This window comes from Anneissia japonica, unplaced genomic scaffold (genome assembly GCF_011630105.1).
Source record: "Anneissia japonica isolate Jap-2015-1 unplaced genomic scaffold, ASM1163010v1 scaffold585_len4108843_cov191, whole genome shotgun sequence".
NCBI lineage: Eukaryota > Metazoa > Echinodermata > Crinoidea > Comatulida > Comatulidae > Anneissia > Anneissia japonica.
This window is the reverse complement of record NW_022716829.1, coordinates 2075042-2088806: the sequence shown is the minus strand read 5'-3', so window position 1 is coordinate 2088806 and position 13765 is coordinate 2075042. Positions and strand designations below refer to the sequence as shown.

General features: G+C 36.9%; 2 protein-coding genes across 4 annotated transcripts in view; one reads left to right on the top strand and one right to left on the bottom strand.

Annotated features, from left to right (window-relative positions):
* Window positions 1-1232: 1232 nt before the first annotated feature.
* Window positions 1233-9837, bottom strand: LOC117109889 (uncharacterized protein C1orf87 homolog). 3 transcript variants are annotated; one of them, XR_004445605.1, is made up of 13 exons: window positions 9718-9835; window positions 9149-9326; window positions 8833-8956; window positions 8331-8437; window positions 7453-7872; window positions 7034-7258; window positions 6521-6577; window positions 6022-6184; window positions 5209-5303; window positions 4591-4783; window positions 3945-4203; window positions 3117-3356; window positions 1233-3070 (listed from the first exon to the last, which is right to left on the bottom strand). XR_004445605.1 is itself a non-coding variant. In XM_033252348.1 (12 exons), the coding sequence occupies exons 2-12, from the start codon at window positions 9271-9273 to the stop codon at window positions 3187-3189; spliced, it is 1938 nt and encodes a 645-aa protein (XP_033108239.1). In that variant the 5' UTR covers window positions 9274-9326; window positions 9718-9834; the 3' UTR covers window positions 1233-3186. The 3 variants fall into 3 exon arrangements, 1 of the variants encoding a protein (XP_033108239.1); XM_033252348.1 differs by having other exon boundaries at window positions 1233-3356; window positions 9718-9834; XR_004445606.1 differs by lacking the exon at window positions 1233-3070 and having other exon boundaries at window positions 3225-3356; window positions 3819-4203; window positions 9718-9837.
* Window positions 9838-9911: 74 nt separating this feature from the next.
* The window catches only part of LOC117109891 (PHD finger protein 24-like), a 15513-nt gene continuing 11659 nt past the window's right edge, over window positions 9912-13765 (top strand). Inside the window, exon 1 of the mRNA XM_033252349.1 lies at window positions 9912-10999. Within this exon, the coding sequence (XP_033108240.1) occupies window positions 10433-10999 (567 nt within the window). The 5' untranslated portion in view covers window positions 9912-10432. The remainder of the gene's footprint in view (window positions 11000-13765) is intronic.

The window sequence follows — 13765 nt, the reverse complement described above, 5'->3', positions numbered from 1 at the left end:
CTGGTGTTATTTGATTCAAATTGAAAAAAAGGAGAATAGTGTGGTTGCTGATCAAATATTGTAACATGACAAAAGAGAATGAGAGAACAAAAGTATTTGATTGGCTTGTAGCATGTGTCAGCATATATCTTTCTTTGATTTGGTAGATGTACCAAAGATGATGATAATTACCTTAAACATACTGTATCGTCAGTGTCAATCAGAACATGACTGCTTAAGAAAATCAAATACATTCAGGGGGGGGGGGGCGGGCCAGGAATTCCGCGGTGAGTGGTCCAAGCTCCCTCCCGTCTATCCCTCTCTGTCAGGGAAGCCTAGCCTCTGTCCCCCCCCCCCCCCCCCCGGTGGGGAAAAATTTAATTTCTTGAGGAATTTTTTTTATTAAAAGATATTAAAATTTTGTGTTAAATGGGATTCTTTATTTAAAAAGGATGTTGGGGTACTAGTCCCCTTATCGAGGTATTGACCCCCTGTCTGAGGTACCAGCCTGCTGTCGGGGAAAGTCTGGCGCACCACTGCAACCCATACGATCGCAATAATATACAACACCTCGCACATATGGTAGCAGTGCTTGCACTAAACAGTTTTAATCCCTAAAAACTTATATACAGTAGTAAGGCATGCTTGAATTGTACTTTCGGCGCTCGAGATTTGATTTTTCCCCGATGACATTGCAGGAAATTCCTCTATAGGGGGTCCTTCGCCTCTTGGACCCGCCACTAGCGCCATCCCTGATGCATTATGGGTAATGTACTTCCTGATAAAAGTGGGAGATGGTAGGTTATAACATTCAGATCTTTTGATTGCACAGCGATGGTACAGTCTACTGTACATCACATAAATTCATCTGCGAATGCTACAATATTGAGTTCTCATCGTCTGAATTCTAGGATGCAGTTTTGGTCCGAATCTATATTGTGAAGAGAATGAGTGATTTTATTCTAGATTCTTGTTGTCGCACAAATCAAAAGCTCCTTTAAACGTAAAGTAAAAAGAGGCAACAAATGATTGTCTTTCAAATAAAGAATTAACTGCAGTGAACTTTAACCTCAATAACTTCTGTCCAATCATTACCTGCAAAATTTGTGTTTCAAAATCAGTTTTTCAGATCCTGATGGTATAAGGCAAAAACCAATTAAAAATTCTAATGTTTCTTTACCATATATAACAATACAGTAGCAAATTCATACTGATATAAACTACTTCCAAAGAAAATAAACATGACAACTCGATTGAGACAACTTGGTAACCCAATTTATTCCATTTAACATGCGCTGACATATGTTCCCGTAACATTCAGTAATGAGATGTTGGCATGGTGTAATAAATTCAATTAAAAACTATTTCATCACATGTTTGTTAAAGAGATGAAGTGAATTATATATGAATCTCCTCCCTTTGAAGATTATTTTGAAGAAAAAAAACAACAGTCGATTACAAATTAGAAGTTCTTTTGAAATATAAACACATGAATTTATTTCATTAATTGTACACAAACGTGCCATGGTAATTACTCTAAATCTGTCATAACACTATGTGACAGATGCCTGTGATTTAATAATAATAATACGATGTTAAACTTTTTGCCAACACGGCCTCTAACCGCTTCACGTAACTACCCCTGGTCATTAGATCAAGCACATATGGAACACATACTCAGTTGTTCAGCTGTAACTGACACTCCTGGGTGGAGAGAGACAACCGTAGGTAAAGGCCTAAGGACACCTAAGCAAAATGCACAGCGAGGATTTGAACCTGCAACCTCAAAGGTTGAGAAACAGAACCGCAAATGCTGTGCCAAAGCAGTCCTATACTATTGGCCACATGTACTGTAGTTTATAACGGTGTCATAGGACATCATCATGACCAACTTCAGGGGCGGATCCAGAGATGTCCAAAAGTGGGGGCCGATCGAGACAACAATGTTCTAGGGGGTCCGGGGGAATGCCCCAGTGAAATTTGAGGTGTTGTGGGCTACCATTTTTTTCTTTTTCTTTCTTTTTTTCCTTTTTTTAGGCCCCCCCCCCCACTAAATCCACCCCTGAACTTTAAGCTTTATTAAAGTTTTGAAGGCTTTTCATAATATCTAAACAATGATCAAACTCTGAAATATGAAAATTTGGGTTCTAGGTGCCTGCATCTATTTTAAATAGTGAAACTAGTAGACCAGCTTCAGAATAGAGGTCACATGATTGTTGGCATCAGGAGCTGACGAGATTTCACAAGCAATCGTTTTCAGTGAGTCTGCTTAGAGCGCCACCAACAGTCAGCAACTGGTGTTGCATCGGGCAACTGCTCACACAGTGCATGAACTTGTTGCCTGACTGTTGGCGGACACGGTGTGGGCCAGTCTTTAGTTGTTTATTAATAATAAATTAATTTTTTTTTTTAATGAAAAAAATGTCCTAGATTTACAATACACTCTCAGCAATTACTAATAGTATTATTTAATAGTAATCAGACAGTATGACAATAATATAAATATTTATATAGTAGAGCACCTTTTGCTAAAGGACGCAAAGCACTAAATTATAATGGGCAACTTCTATCCTTGGGATAATACCAGTCGCGCTGCAATAATCATACACACTTAACAAACATACTGTGCCACCGTTGGCCTACCAAGGAGCACATTAACACCTTTCAGTAAATGTAAAGCAATAATATATTTATTGATTTTAGAATTCTTAATTTAAAACCAAGTAAAAGTATGTGTACAACACGTACATATACGTAAAAGTATGCATACAGTAGGTACTATGTACCTACAAAAACCTAATGAAATTGTTTGAAGAAATAATATATTTGGCAAGAATTCTCAAACAAATACTGTAATTATCATAAGGGGAAATCTCATATTCAATAAATCACAATTGATTTATACCTTAAAGCCCCCCATTCTCCCAAAAAGTTGTATGGTACTTATGAACATGAAAATTGTTTATACATTTAAACTTTCCTAATTCGAATTATTTTATAAGTCGATCTTGCTTTACTATTCACAATACTATGATAAAAACATCAATATAATATATTTCTGGCATGCTTATATTTTCATTCTTCAAAATTTTTGTCTGATCCTCCATTTTTTTATCTGACCTAAATTTTCCAATGATTGTCTGTCCTCCCTCCATTTTTTACCTGACCCTAAATCTTCCAATGATTGTCTGTCCTCCCTCCATTTTTCTATCTGACCCTAACTCGAAGTGAATCAAGCAATGGCTCTATCATGACATCTCCCCTATCCCCCATGCAGCTGCTTATCACCTTGGTTATCCTCTCCCCTGGTATCTTTAAGTTGTAAATCAAGTTGTAATTATTCACTAATCGCACCATTTCTTCCCTCGGCAAGTAACCTGGAAAAAACCCCAAATCAATCAATCAATCAATCAACTAATCAGAAATATCAAAATAATCATATAAATATTTGAAAAAGACGTATGCTCAAAATAGTCTGAAGAATGTTTAATTTGATGAAATGTACAATTTTATTGTGTTAATTTGAAGGTTGAAAATTTTAGGTAAATCAAATGCAACAATTTTCTGATTTACATAATATATTTTATACTTTGTATTTTAATATGCCATGCAAGTCCAAATATATCCCCTACAGGCACTTAAAAACAAGCTGGTAGTAAGTGTGGCTGAACTTGCCTTTACCATCATCATCATATTTATAATAATAATCATCATCATTTTATTCACTTTCATTTATGTAATGACCGCAGTGGAAGATTCGGGTGGGTGGGACAACTTGGGACCCCTTAAGAGTGCCATTTCCGGCAATCTAGACGTGCCATAATCATAAATTTTCTTACCTCAGCCCCAACCATGGTGGGGATGAGGCGGTATAGACTCACTACCTGTTAAAGCCCCTCCCTGGGCCCCTTATTTTTCAAATTACTGCATCTGCCACTGGACCATTATGTGTTCTTTAGTCTTACCTGTGTTTGTACTATCACTGCTATACAATCCCTGGGCCAAGTGCATGAACCTTGAGAACCATGGCTCAACCTCCTCATCCTCTGCACCGGTATCAAGCTTCTCCTTACGCTGAGCTCTTGCCGCATGTTGCTTAGCAAGAGTGTTCAATTGTTTGCGTTGTTGCGCATCCTCAATCTCTTCACTTTGAGTAGGTGACGGGGTGTCGTCCCTGGTTACATCTCGCTCTACACTGGTTGGGGAACATTTCCTCATTACTGGCTGTAAACACAATAAAAAATTGATTATTTTCTTTCATCTTCATTTAATTATTTATTTATTTATGAGCTAAGGGACAATGTATCTGTTATATGTCGACACTGGCGCTGCACTGTGGGTGCCACGAGTCCACAGGGTGGAATTTTACAAAAAAAAAGAAAATGTTTACAATGATTACATACAATTTTATATCGTCACAATGACACTATCATTAATAAAAAGTGGCTTAGAAGCTATAGTTTAAAATGTGAGCATTTTATTCCACCCAATCAAAAACCTGCTTCCTATCTCCTTCCCACGTTCAAATCCTGTGCTCAGATAAATGGGGACATTTTTTGTGTTCATTTATTGTTGGGTGTTAGTTTTACAGACCAAGGCCACACCACTTACCCCAAGAGGCTTTCTGGTTTCCCAAGGTGGTCGAGATGGTTCAGCTACTTCTGAAGTTTCCTTATGCCTTGGAGATGTAGGCCATGTCCCCGGACGATCTGATTCTTTGCTGCTCTTCATCGCTGACTCGGAAGGGTCTTGAGATGAGTTTAATGACTGCACCTTGCTTAGAAATTCAATGAAGGCTACCCAACTATTATTAAAGGAGAAAAAATCAATATCAAATCAGTGGTTAAATCTAAAATGAAAGCAAAAACTGTTACATACAGTGACATCATTTATGAAATTCTTCTCGGGAATTTTGGTTCATCTCCCAGGCTCCAGGAAACTCCACATTTTCTCCAGCATTATAACCAATTGACTCAACTACGGCTTAGGCTAAGCTAAATTTTCCCATTCTTAATGCAGACAATAAGGCAGACATAAGATTTATCAAACATTCTGGGCAACAATAACATATTAACAGTAACCCAAACCTTGTACACATGTTTTTAGCTAGTACATGCAACTAGTAAGCCACTGTCAGACCTGCACACCAGATTCTCCAGGATCTTCACTTCCACAACTTGGGACCCCTGAATTAGATTGATTGATTGATTGATTGATTGATTGATTTACCTTAACCTCGATTCACCTGTATCACATCTCATTATGATCTTGTCCAACAGTGAGCCTTGGAATGGCAGACGATGTTTGAGGCAAACTTCCTGGAACTAAACATATACATATTTTGGTTGATTATAAACATAATAACATTATGGAGTCTACCAAAATAAATAAATGAAGTTAGTCTATAAAGTGCTACCAGCAGGGGTGGATCCAGGAGCGGGATACGTTTTGCCACTAAATTTTAAAATTTCAAGGCATATATTGAAATTAGCACTCTCGCTTATCTATTCTGAATGTGTTGTGCCCCCCTTCCCCATTTGAAAAATTCTGGATCTGCCCCTGACCAGTGTCAGGGACATAAGATGCCATAATAATAATAATGAAATAATAAAAATCCCAAATATTAATGAGCTAATCAAAATTGGAAGTGTATGTTTTTGGTTTATAAGTGACAGCTGGTGCAAATGTTCTCTTAACTGAACACCAATCAAAAATAACAGAGCTTAGGGTCCTCCCAGCTGTCATCACTTTACACAACAGGATGGGTGGACGGTGGATTTGTGCTCATCAGAGCGGGGAGACCACACTAAACCATAGGGCGCTTAACCTGAATTGCTGTTGTCAACGGCTCGTCCTCTTGCGTGCCTATCATGTCCCTACAACTTTCATACTCTCTTCTTCTAAAACCTGTGGTTATTTTATAGTGTATTTTTAATTTTGGTTAATGCATTTATATGACTGGAGAGTCTATAATACAGGTTACAAGGACTTCAGAACACTGTATTGAATGCAATAGTTGGGCTAAAACAATAGGTACTGTACCTGTTTCTGTGAAATGGTTCCATCTCTGGTTTTGTCGAGGTCTGACATACTCTCCCTGATCTCTTCCATGTTCATGCTCTCCTCTTTTCCTTGAATAACTTGTTGCTCAATTAACATGAGTAACATTGCATCATCACGCTCGGAAAATACCTTCAGTGGTTTTCTATTTAAAAATCAATTTGTGTATGTATTGTATGTTATACAGTTAGTAATACTGATGATTATGATAATAATCCTCATCACAATCATAATAATAATCATGATTATCATCATCATTATTATCAATTGTTATTACTGTATTATTATTTATTTTACAAAGAAAGACAGGGACAATAATAAAAAAAATTATTTCAAGTGAAAAAGGGTTTGTTAATTTGGTACAATTATGATATATTTGAACCGATTTTATTTAATTATTATCTAATTTCATTCCTTAATACGAATAAGTAACTAAAAGAATAAAAATAATCAATTCATTTTTTTTTTATATTTAACTTACTTGATAGTTTTCAGTGGTTGTATTTCAGATTTTCCATGAGAATCGCGCCTTTTTTTCCTGAAACCAATGGACATCTCTTTAAAACGTTCTAGAATTTGCAGAATTTACACTACTGAATCTAGTTTACCAGCACAATTTCTTTAAAACATGAGTTAATATAATTTATATGTTCAATGTTTGGAATAAAGATTATTATTTTGCAAACCCAACTTAAATGTCAATCAATCAAATATTAATAATAATATTAATTCTTTATTGGTCCTCTTTCAATTGGAAATCAGAAATCATTCTTAAACTGTCAGTCAACATTATCTATTAATTATCATCACTAAATTATCAATCATCATCAGTTAATTATCTATCATAATTAACATCTTCTCTTAATTGTCAACCTTCATTTCTTAATTATTTATCATCATCATCCTCCCATAATTGTCAATCATCACTGTCACTGTCATCATCCCTTAATTGCCAATTATTTTCCTGCAATCACACTGATATATGAACCCTTACTTTCTTTGAACCTGTTGGTTGTCTCCATGGTTACCATAACTCTCCTTCACTGGATTCGGCTTTTGATTGGTATTGCCAGCCATTGGACTTGACTGTTGATTGACTTTGTGAGTATCATGTGATCTCTGTTGAGTTTTAATGAGCTTTGCTTCAAACTCTGCAATCTTCTCATCTAGTGAAACTTGTTCATCAGGACTATCCAGTGTTCTTATTTCTTTAATGAATCTTGATTTAAAGATAACAGAAATAATAATTTTTTTCGTTACCATATTTATTCATAAAGGTTGACCCTTCCAGCATATCCTAGATGCTAGGAAGGAAGGCAAGGATCTTAACCACTAAGCTATTCAACTCCACTCAAATGATTTAAAGAATCTTGCATAATTAGCATTCTAGTATTTACAATGAGTTATACTTGCCTATTAACAGACTCATGCAGCATGGTCTCAGCCTTAGGTGAGCCCACCTGAGCCCTGGCTAGATACTGTAGTAACTTCTCGTAGTTGACCACATCAGGGTTACTGCCCTTTGCAAAGCTAGTGAAAAGAAGCCTCATCGTTGTAGTAGGGATGGGAAGGCCATGCCTAAGCGCGATCATGTTCAGCTGGGCTTGGTTCACGTAGCCTGTCAACTTGTGGTCAAACTCTGTTAGGCTTCTGTACATATCTTTAAAGCAGTATGAATCATAGCTTCGAAGCATATCACAAAGCTGCATTGTCATTGATATTTTAGGCTTTTCAAGCCTCAGGCTCTCATTAGGGGACGCCAACCCTGAACTCAATGGGGGCGTGCTCTCACTTGATGGGTACCTACTGGACATTGGTATAGGAGGTAGGACTCTGAAAAATATGGTAAATCAAATGAATAAATTAATTTTTTTTAAAAATAAAGGAATGAATTGAAATTATTTTGTCATTAATTATGTGACAAGTTCCCACAAAATCTTGACAGTGACAATATAATTGTGTGTTTTTTTTATATAATTAAATTCTATAATTAATTGGAATGATATATAACTTATTGGGCAATGAGCAATTGAAGTTAAAGTATCAGCATTAGCCCAACTCAAAAAAAAAAAAAAGGCTTCAAACTTGAGTGTGTATGTACAAGTTGCACAGTTCATGCATGACTGCACATACAATGAACAGTTCCAAAATGCACTTATAGCAAATAACCTAAACATAATTCGTATTATTACGTTACAAATATAGTAGCAAAATTGTAACTTTTAGTTGTCAGATGTTAAAACCATATCAACTTGCTATGCCATCGCATCATCTCTTATCCATGCGTTTACCTGTGAGTACATGGGAGACTATTAGACCTCGTCCTCGTACCATGGATATGCGAGTTGCTGTTGTCTGGTGGCGAGGTTTTAGAAGCTATCGCTCGTAGCCGTTCATACTGCAAATATAATTACATTACTTATCAAATTTGATCTAATAGTAGTTAGATCTATATAGCATTTTATACCAGTCTCAAATAACATGAGGTAACTGCTTCCTCCCCTTGAAGTCTAGGCTACTGTACCCAGTAAACCAGTGCCTGCTACTCTTGCCTGTTACAATAGGGACCACACAAGCCAAGATAACGTAATGATGCTGTCAAGAACATTACTTTTACAGAACACAATAGCAATAATGTTTGTTGGGACTTTAATCGGACTGATGCATTTCATGTCATATTCTATAATTTATTGCCCTAGCCCTTGATGTGGCTGAGGTAGTGTAAATCACATTCCTTTTTACATAGCCTTGGCAGTCTATGCAGTTGGACTGAGACGCCATTCCTACTATTACCTGTTGTTTTGCAAGGTTGTCTTGTGTACCCTCATCACAGGTTATATTAGGCTGGGTCTGCATTGGAGAGGTTCCATATGGACTATGGTGGACAACAGGTGGTAAATTCTTGCCATTTTTTGCACTGTTAAACACAATGAAAAAAATAAAAAATAAACAGCTTGTTATAGAATTATATCTATAGCTCTCCTGTAGTATAAATAATCATCGAAAAACATTCAAGCATCATACAGTCATAATATGTTTATAATTATAAAACCAAGATGTAGGATCATTAGGCCTCAATGACACTTCTCTGTACTATGTGCATACTAACCTTGTTGGTGGTGAATCTATTGGAATCTCTACTGCTTTTCCTCCAATGATTTTCACATTACAAGTTGGTTGAACATCAGTTCCAAATGGAGCATTGCGTGCAGCTGACATTTTCTTGTGATTCATTGCAGTGGAATTTACATACTACTGGTACTGTAGTGTCAGCATCACTCAGAGAGCTGTAATTGTAATCAAATTTTGATTGAATAATTCAATTATATAATTGTTATTAATTATTGTCGGACTATGCTACATGGTTACTCTTTCTTTCTAACCTCACCACCACCTTTTTTTTAGGGCCTAGCTAGACCGCATTGTATTCATAACATTTAACTCAATCATAAACAAGTTTGGGCACACCTAGAGGCCTAAGCAGACGAATACCCAAAGCAGACACACTAGCTTAAGCCGCAGGTGTAAGGGACCTAGTAGAATACAACAGTAGCATACATTGTGTGGGACTTACCCTATGCTGTTAGGCCCTGCATATATTATATAGTAGATTTTGCTGCTTTTTAGCTTCGAGTAAGTTTAACACAAAATTTACTTAAAGTATATTGAATACGATACCTTATAAGAAGACTGTGGGAATTGGAATCTATGATTATCATTGATCTTTTCAACCATTTCGTAGAAGAAACCATTCCAAAGCAAAGCAGCGTCGTTCACTTTGGCAACAACAGTGTTTGTGTAATAGTTGAGGGCGCTAGACGAGTCAGGAACTCTACCAACAAGCATACGGAGTGTGGTCGATCGATCATAGAACACCTATTCATTGCTAACGATCTGTATCAATTATAATAGTTTGTAATACAGTGCAGTACCGCAATTGTTTACTGCTTCAAGTGATTGGGAACAAAGTCCGATGCCTTGTTTTGATATACTTTAGCAATGGACGAGACATTACCAGTTTAGATACCTGTATCTAGGCTACCTGTAGGTCATCATCTGCCAAGCGACATTTTTGCTGCTGTATTATTAAACTAAATACTGTAATAGGAAATTTAACCATCTGCATGTTTGTATTTCGGAAATAAGTTGGAAGAATTCACTAACAACTTAAAATATCTTAGGTCATCGCTTGAACGCCAATGGAAAGAGGATTGCTTTGATGACGGTGGAATTAAGAATTTGTGAGAATAAATAATGTGACGGAAGAGCTCTTATATAAAACTTCGAATTCACAATTTTGATCTGTTTCAATTATCGTCTCTTCGGTCTCATGATATGGTGTTCTATTGACATTAATATACTTTAATTTCTTAATCCGTCGATTTTTTTCATCATGGGAGTTACACTTGGAAAACAGAAGAAGACAACAAATCAACAAAAAGCTGTACAGACATTTCGCAGAGCGGCGTTCACTGTTGCTGCTTTTAAGAAAGCAAGCACAGCAACACAACCGACCATTAATATCGAAGATATTGTTGATTCCTCTAATAAAACGAATAATGATAATCACCACCTTTGTGGTAGTCCTATTGAAAGCGATATCACTATAAATAACTTGGATAGTAATGAAAAGAGGAATAGAATCTATCTTGGGGGGTCAACTGCTAGTTTGTCTCGAAAAGCAGAAATTTCGCGGTCTTTTGTGTTCAGAGATACAAGCGATGCTTGGGCGGCATTACGCGATGGACATTCACCTAATCCTGATGAAATTCCGTCCACAGAACTGGCAATGGTCAACTCTACCCTTGGTGGACATAAGACGGTTGAGAGGCGCAAAATTAGTTCAGTAAACGACAATTACAGTTCATCATTACCAGATCTAAGTAGGGTATCAGACAATCAGAATAATGAAACGACATTTTGTATACCTTACGAACCAAAAGAAGGTTGGAATTACAAGGTAGGAATAAGATAATCTTAAGCGATGTGCTAGTGTAGTGATTGAAATATATATTTTGTGTTTATAGTTTTCTTTGGAAGTAACGTTATGATTTTATATTGCAATACAGTACTTAAAGAGGGAACACTTCCAAGATGTTCAGCTGGTAGAGGTAAAATAAAAAAAATTAGGCCCCAATCATGTGGTGCTCTGGGCGTGGGCGTTTTTTTTTTTAATCGTTTGGGGGAAAACCCGACTATTAACAGGACTGGAACACGGAGCTCATGAATTGGAAGAAACACCTTAACCAGTAAGCCACAGTTAACTACCGGTACAGTTAACAAATGACACAGTGTCATACGCCTAACAGTGGCGAATTTAGAGGGAGCTAACCCGGGCTCTATCTTTGTTTAAAAAAACAAAAAAACAATTATGCTGAATAGTGAAAATCAATTAAATACAAACTCAAATTTTGAAATTGCTAGAGGTTTAAATGGGATTCACCCCTTTCACCCCTACCAGAGGCTCTTCCACAAGACTCCCACTAAGTTCGCACATTCATGCGCCTCTTTATTACCAATCTGGATCCGCCGAAGGGCTTTTAAACAATCTAAATTATTGTAATAGAAATGGTTAATATCAAGTGGTATTATTTTCTTACATTGTTATGACTGCATATTATTATTAATGCTGACAAATTTATTACATTAGAATACCGTATACTGTACATGTCTTCCCTAAAAGCGTACGATCTTTAGCTCTGTATCTTCTTAGTTTCTTTAAATCCCCTAAAAGTTATAGTTATATGTACAGATGTAGGAGTCTTTTTATGATTTTAGAATATTTAATCCTATAATAGGCCTATAATGGAAATTACAGGTTTGGTTTAAATTTAACGATAGCTTCTGATGATTTCTATAACATAGGCTTATTTATATCTTTTAAAATTAGGTGCAGCCCAGTTATCACTACCTGAAAAATATATAAATCACCTACGTTTCTTATATTCGATTTTTGTATTAGAGCCCTAAACAATAATTAATATTCTCCTGTACATAAATTTTACGTTCTCCTACATGTGTGTGTTTGATCTTGCTGTATATACCATTAGTAGCCAATCATCATGATCCAGAATCCTACTACTGCCTACGCTTCCGCAATAAATTGCCTTTTTATTTATTTATTTTTTTCATTGCCACTTTCAAATCTATGACGCAAATACAGAATGTCGTAAAATAAAATATTCACTTTGTATTGTTCAGGCGACAAAATAGTCATAATACAATGTTCCTACGAATATTAATTAGGCCTACACGTTGAATTTATACCAGATTAAATAATGAGGAACACAAATGCCAAAAGAAAGGTTTTGACAAAAATGATGAGCTACGTTATGTCAAGACAGTGTAGGTTTGGGTCCTACCTTGACATATAAAGCTTGTAACCATAGACGCAATTTAACAAACTTTGGTTTCAATGTGTACGATCGGCATCATTATTGAACAACAATTATTGTCGCTATTGTGTGAACATTATTATTGATTTTTGCAAGACATCTTCAGAAGATTTAGTAATAACAATGGGGTCATAACAAGGTATCGTTGATTAAGGTCAATTCGATAACCTTTGGTCACAATGTGCTATGTATCAGAATAGGTTGTATTTATTTTCATAATGAATTCACAAAAATATAATATGAATGCAAAAGGTTGTAAATTACAGAGTGACATCTCTACAAACTCGACAGATTTTACCAAGTGTGACGAATCATAATATATTATTGGTTATACAGTGTTGACATAGGCCCTATCCAGGGGTGGCGCCAGAGGGGGGCAAGCATAGCCCCCCCGTCGGGGAAGACGATAAATCCAGGGGGCTTCGCCCCCCTGGACCCCCAGCGGGGGGCCTAGGCGGCCCCCTGGCCCCAGCCAAGTGAAACTCGATTCGCTCCACTAGCCCCCCCCCCGTCGGGGCCTTTAGCCCCTCCGTCGGGCAGGTCCTGGCGCCACCCCTGGCCCTATCCCTCCTTTCGCAGCCGAAAAAAGGGTGTCCCCCCCCCCAAAAGACTGTAGGCCTACTTAGATCATGGCCTCCAGGTATACTGCCGCCTAATATAATTGAGAAAAAACTGGCAGGATCACTTAGGTTATCAACTTAAGTCATATATTTTAAAAAGTGTTTTCAATTATTTACTGACGTTACTATTAAAATCTTTAAATTAGCCTGCCTAATTTTAAGGGACGTATAACATTACGTAACTTTTTAAACGAGTTAATTTTCGAGGAGACTGTAATCTTGCTTAAATGTTAGTTGAAAGCTTGTAGGATCTTACTTAAATATACAAAGTAAGCAAATGAATTATTGTTTTTGTTCATTTTATTTACATGGCAAAGACCATGGATGTTCATGTCAATGCACAGAAGGTCATCTATCTCAGCTTGTTATATCTTTCACCATGGCCTTGATGGTACTCAGACCGTCCCAATGTTTTAGGGGCTGCAGACCGAGTCAATTGTTATGCAGAAGAATAGCCAATCATTGTCGCAACATGGTCACAACCACTTGTATATTCGTCTGTTGCACCAGAGAGTTGTTAGGCGATAACCCTGGTCAATCAAAAGGATTTAATTGATCGATCTATGCTAACATCCGTTGTACAGTACTGTATTCTGTTAGTTAAAACCTGTAACAACCGAATTCACTGACCAATCATCACCGGAAGCAGGTCAACTCGGCCACAAGTCAACTCGGCCACAGTTAACTCGGACACAAATCAACTCGGCCACA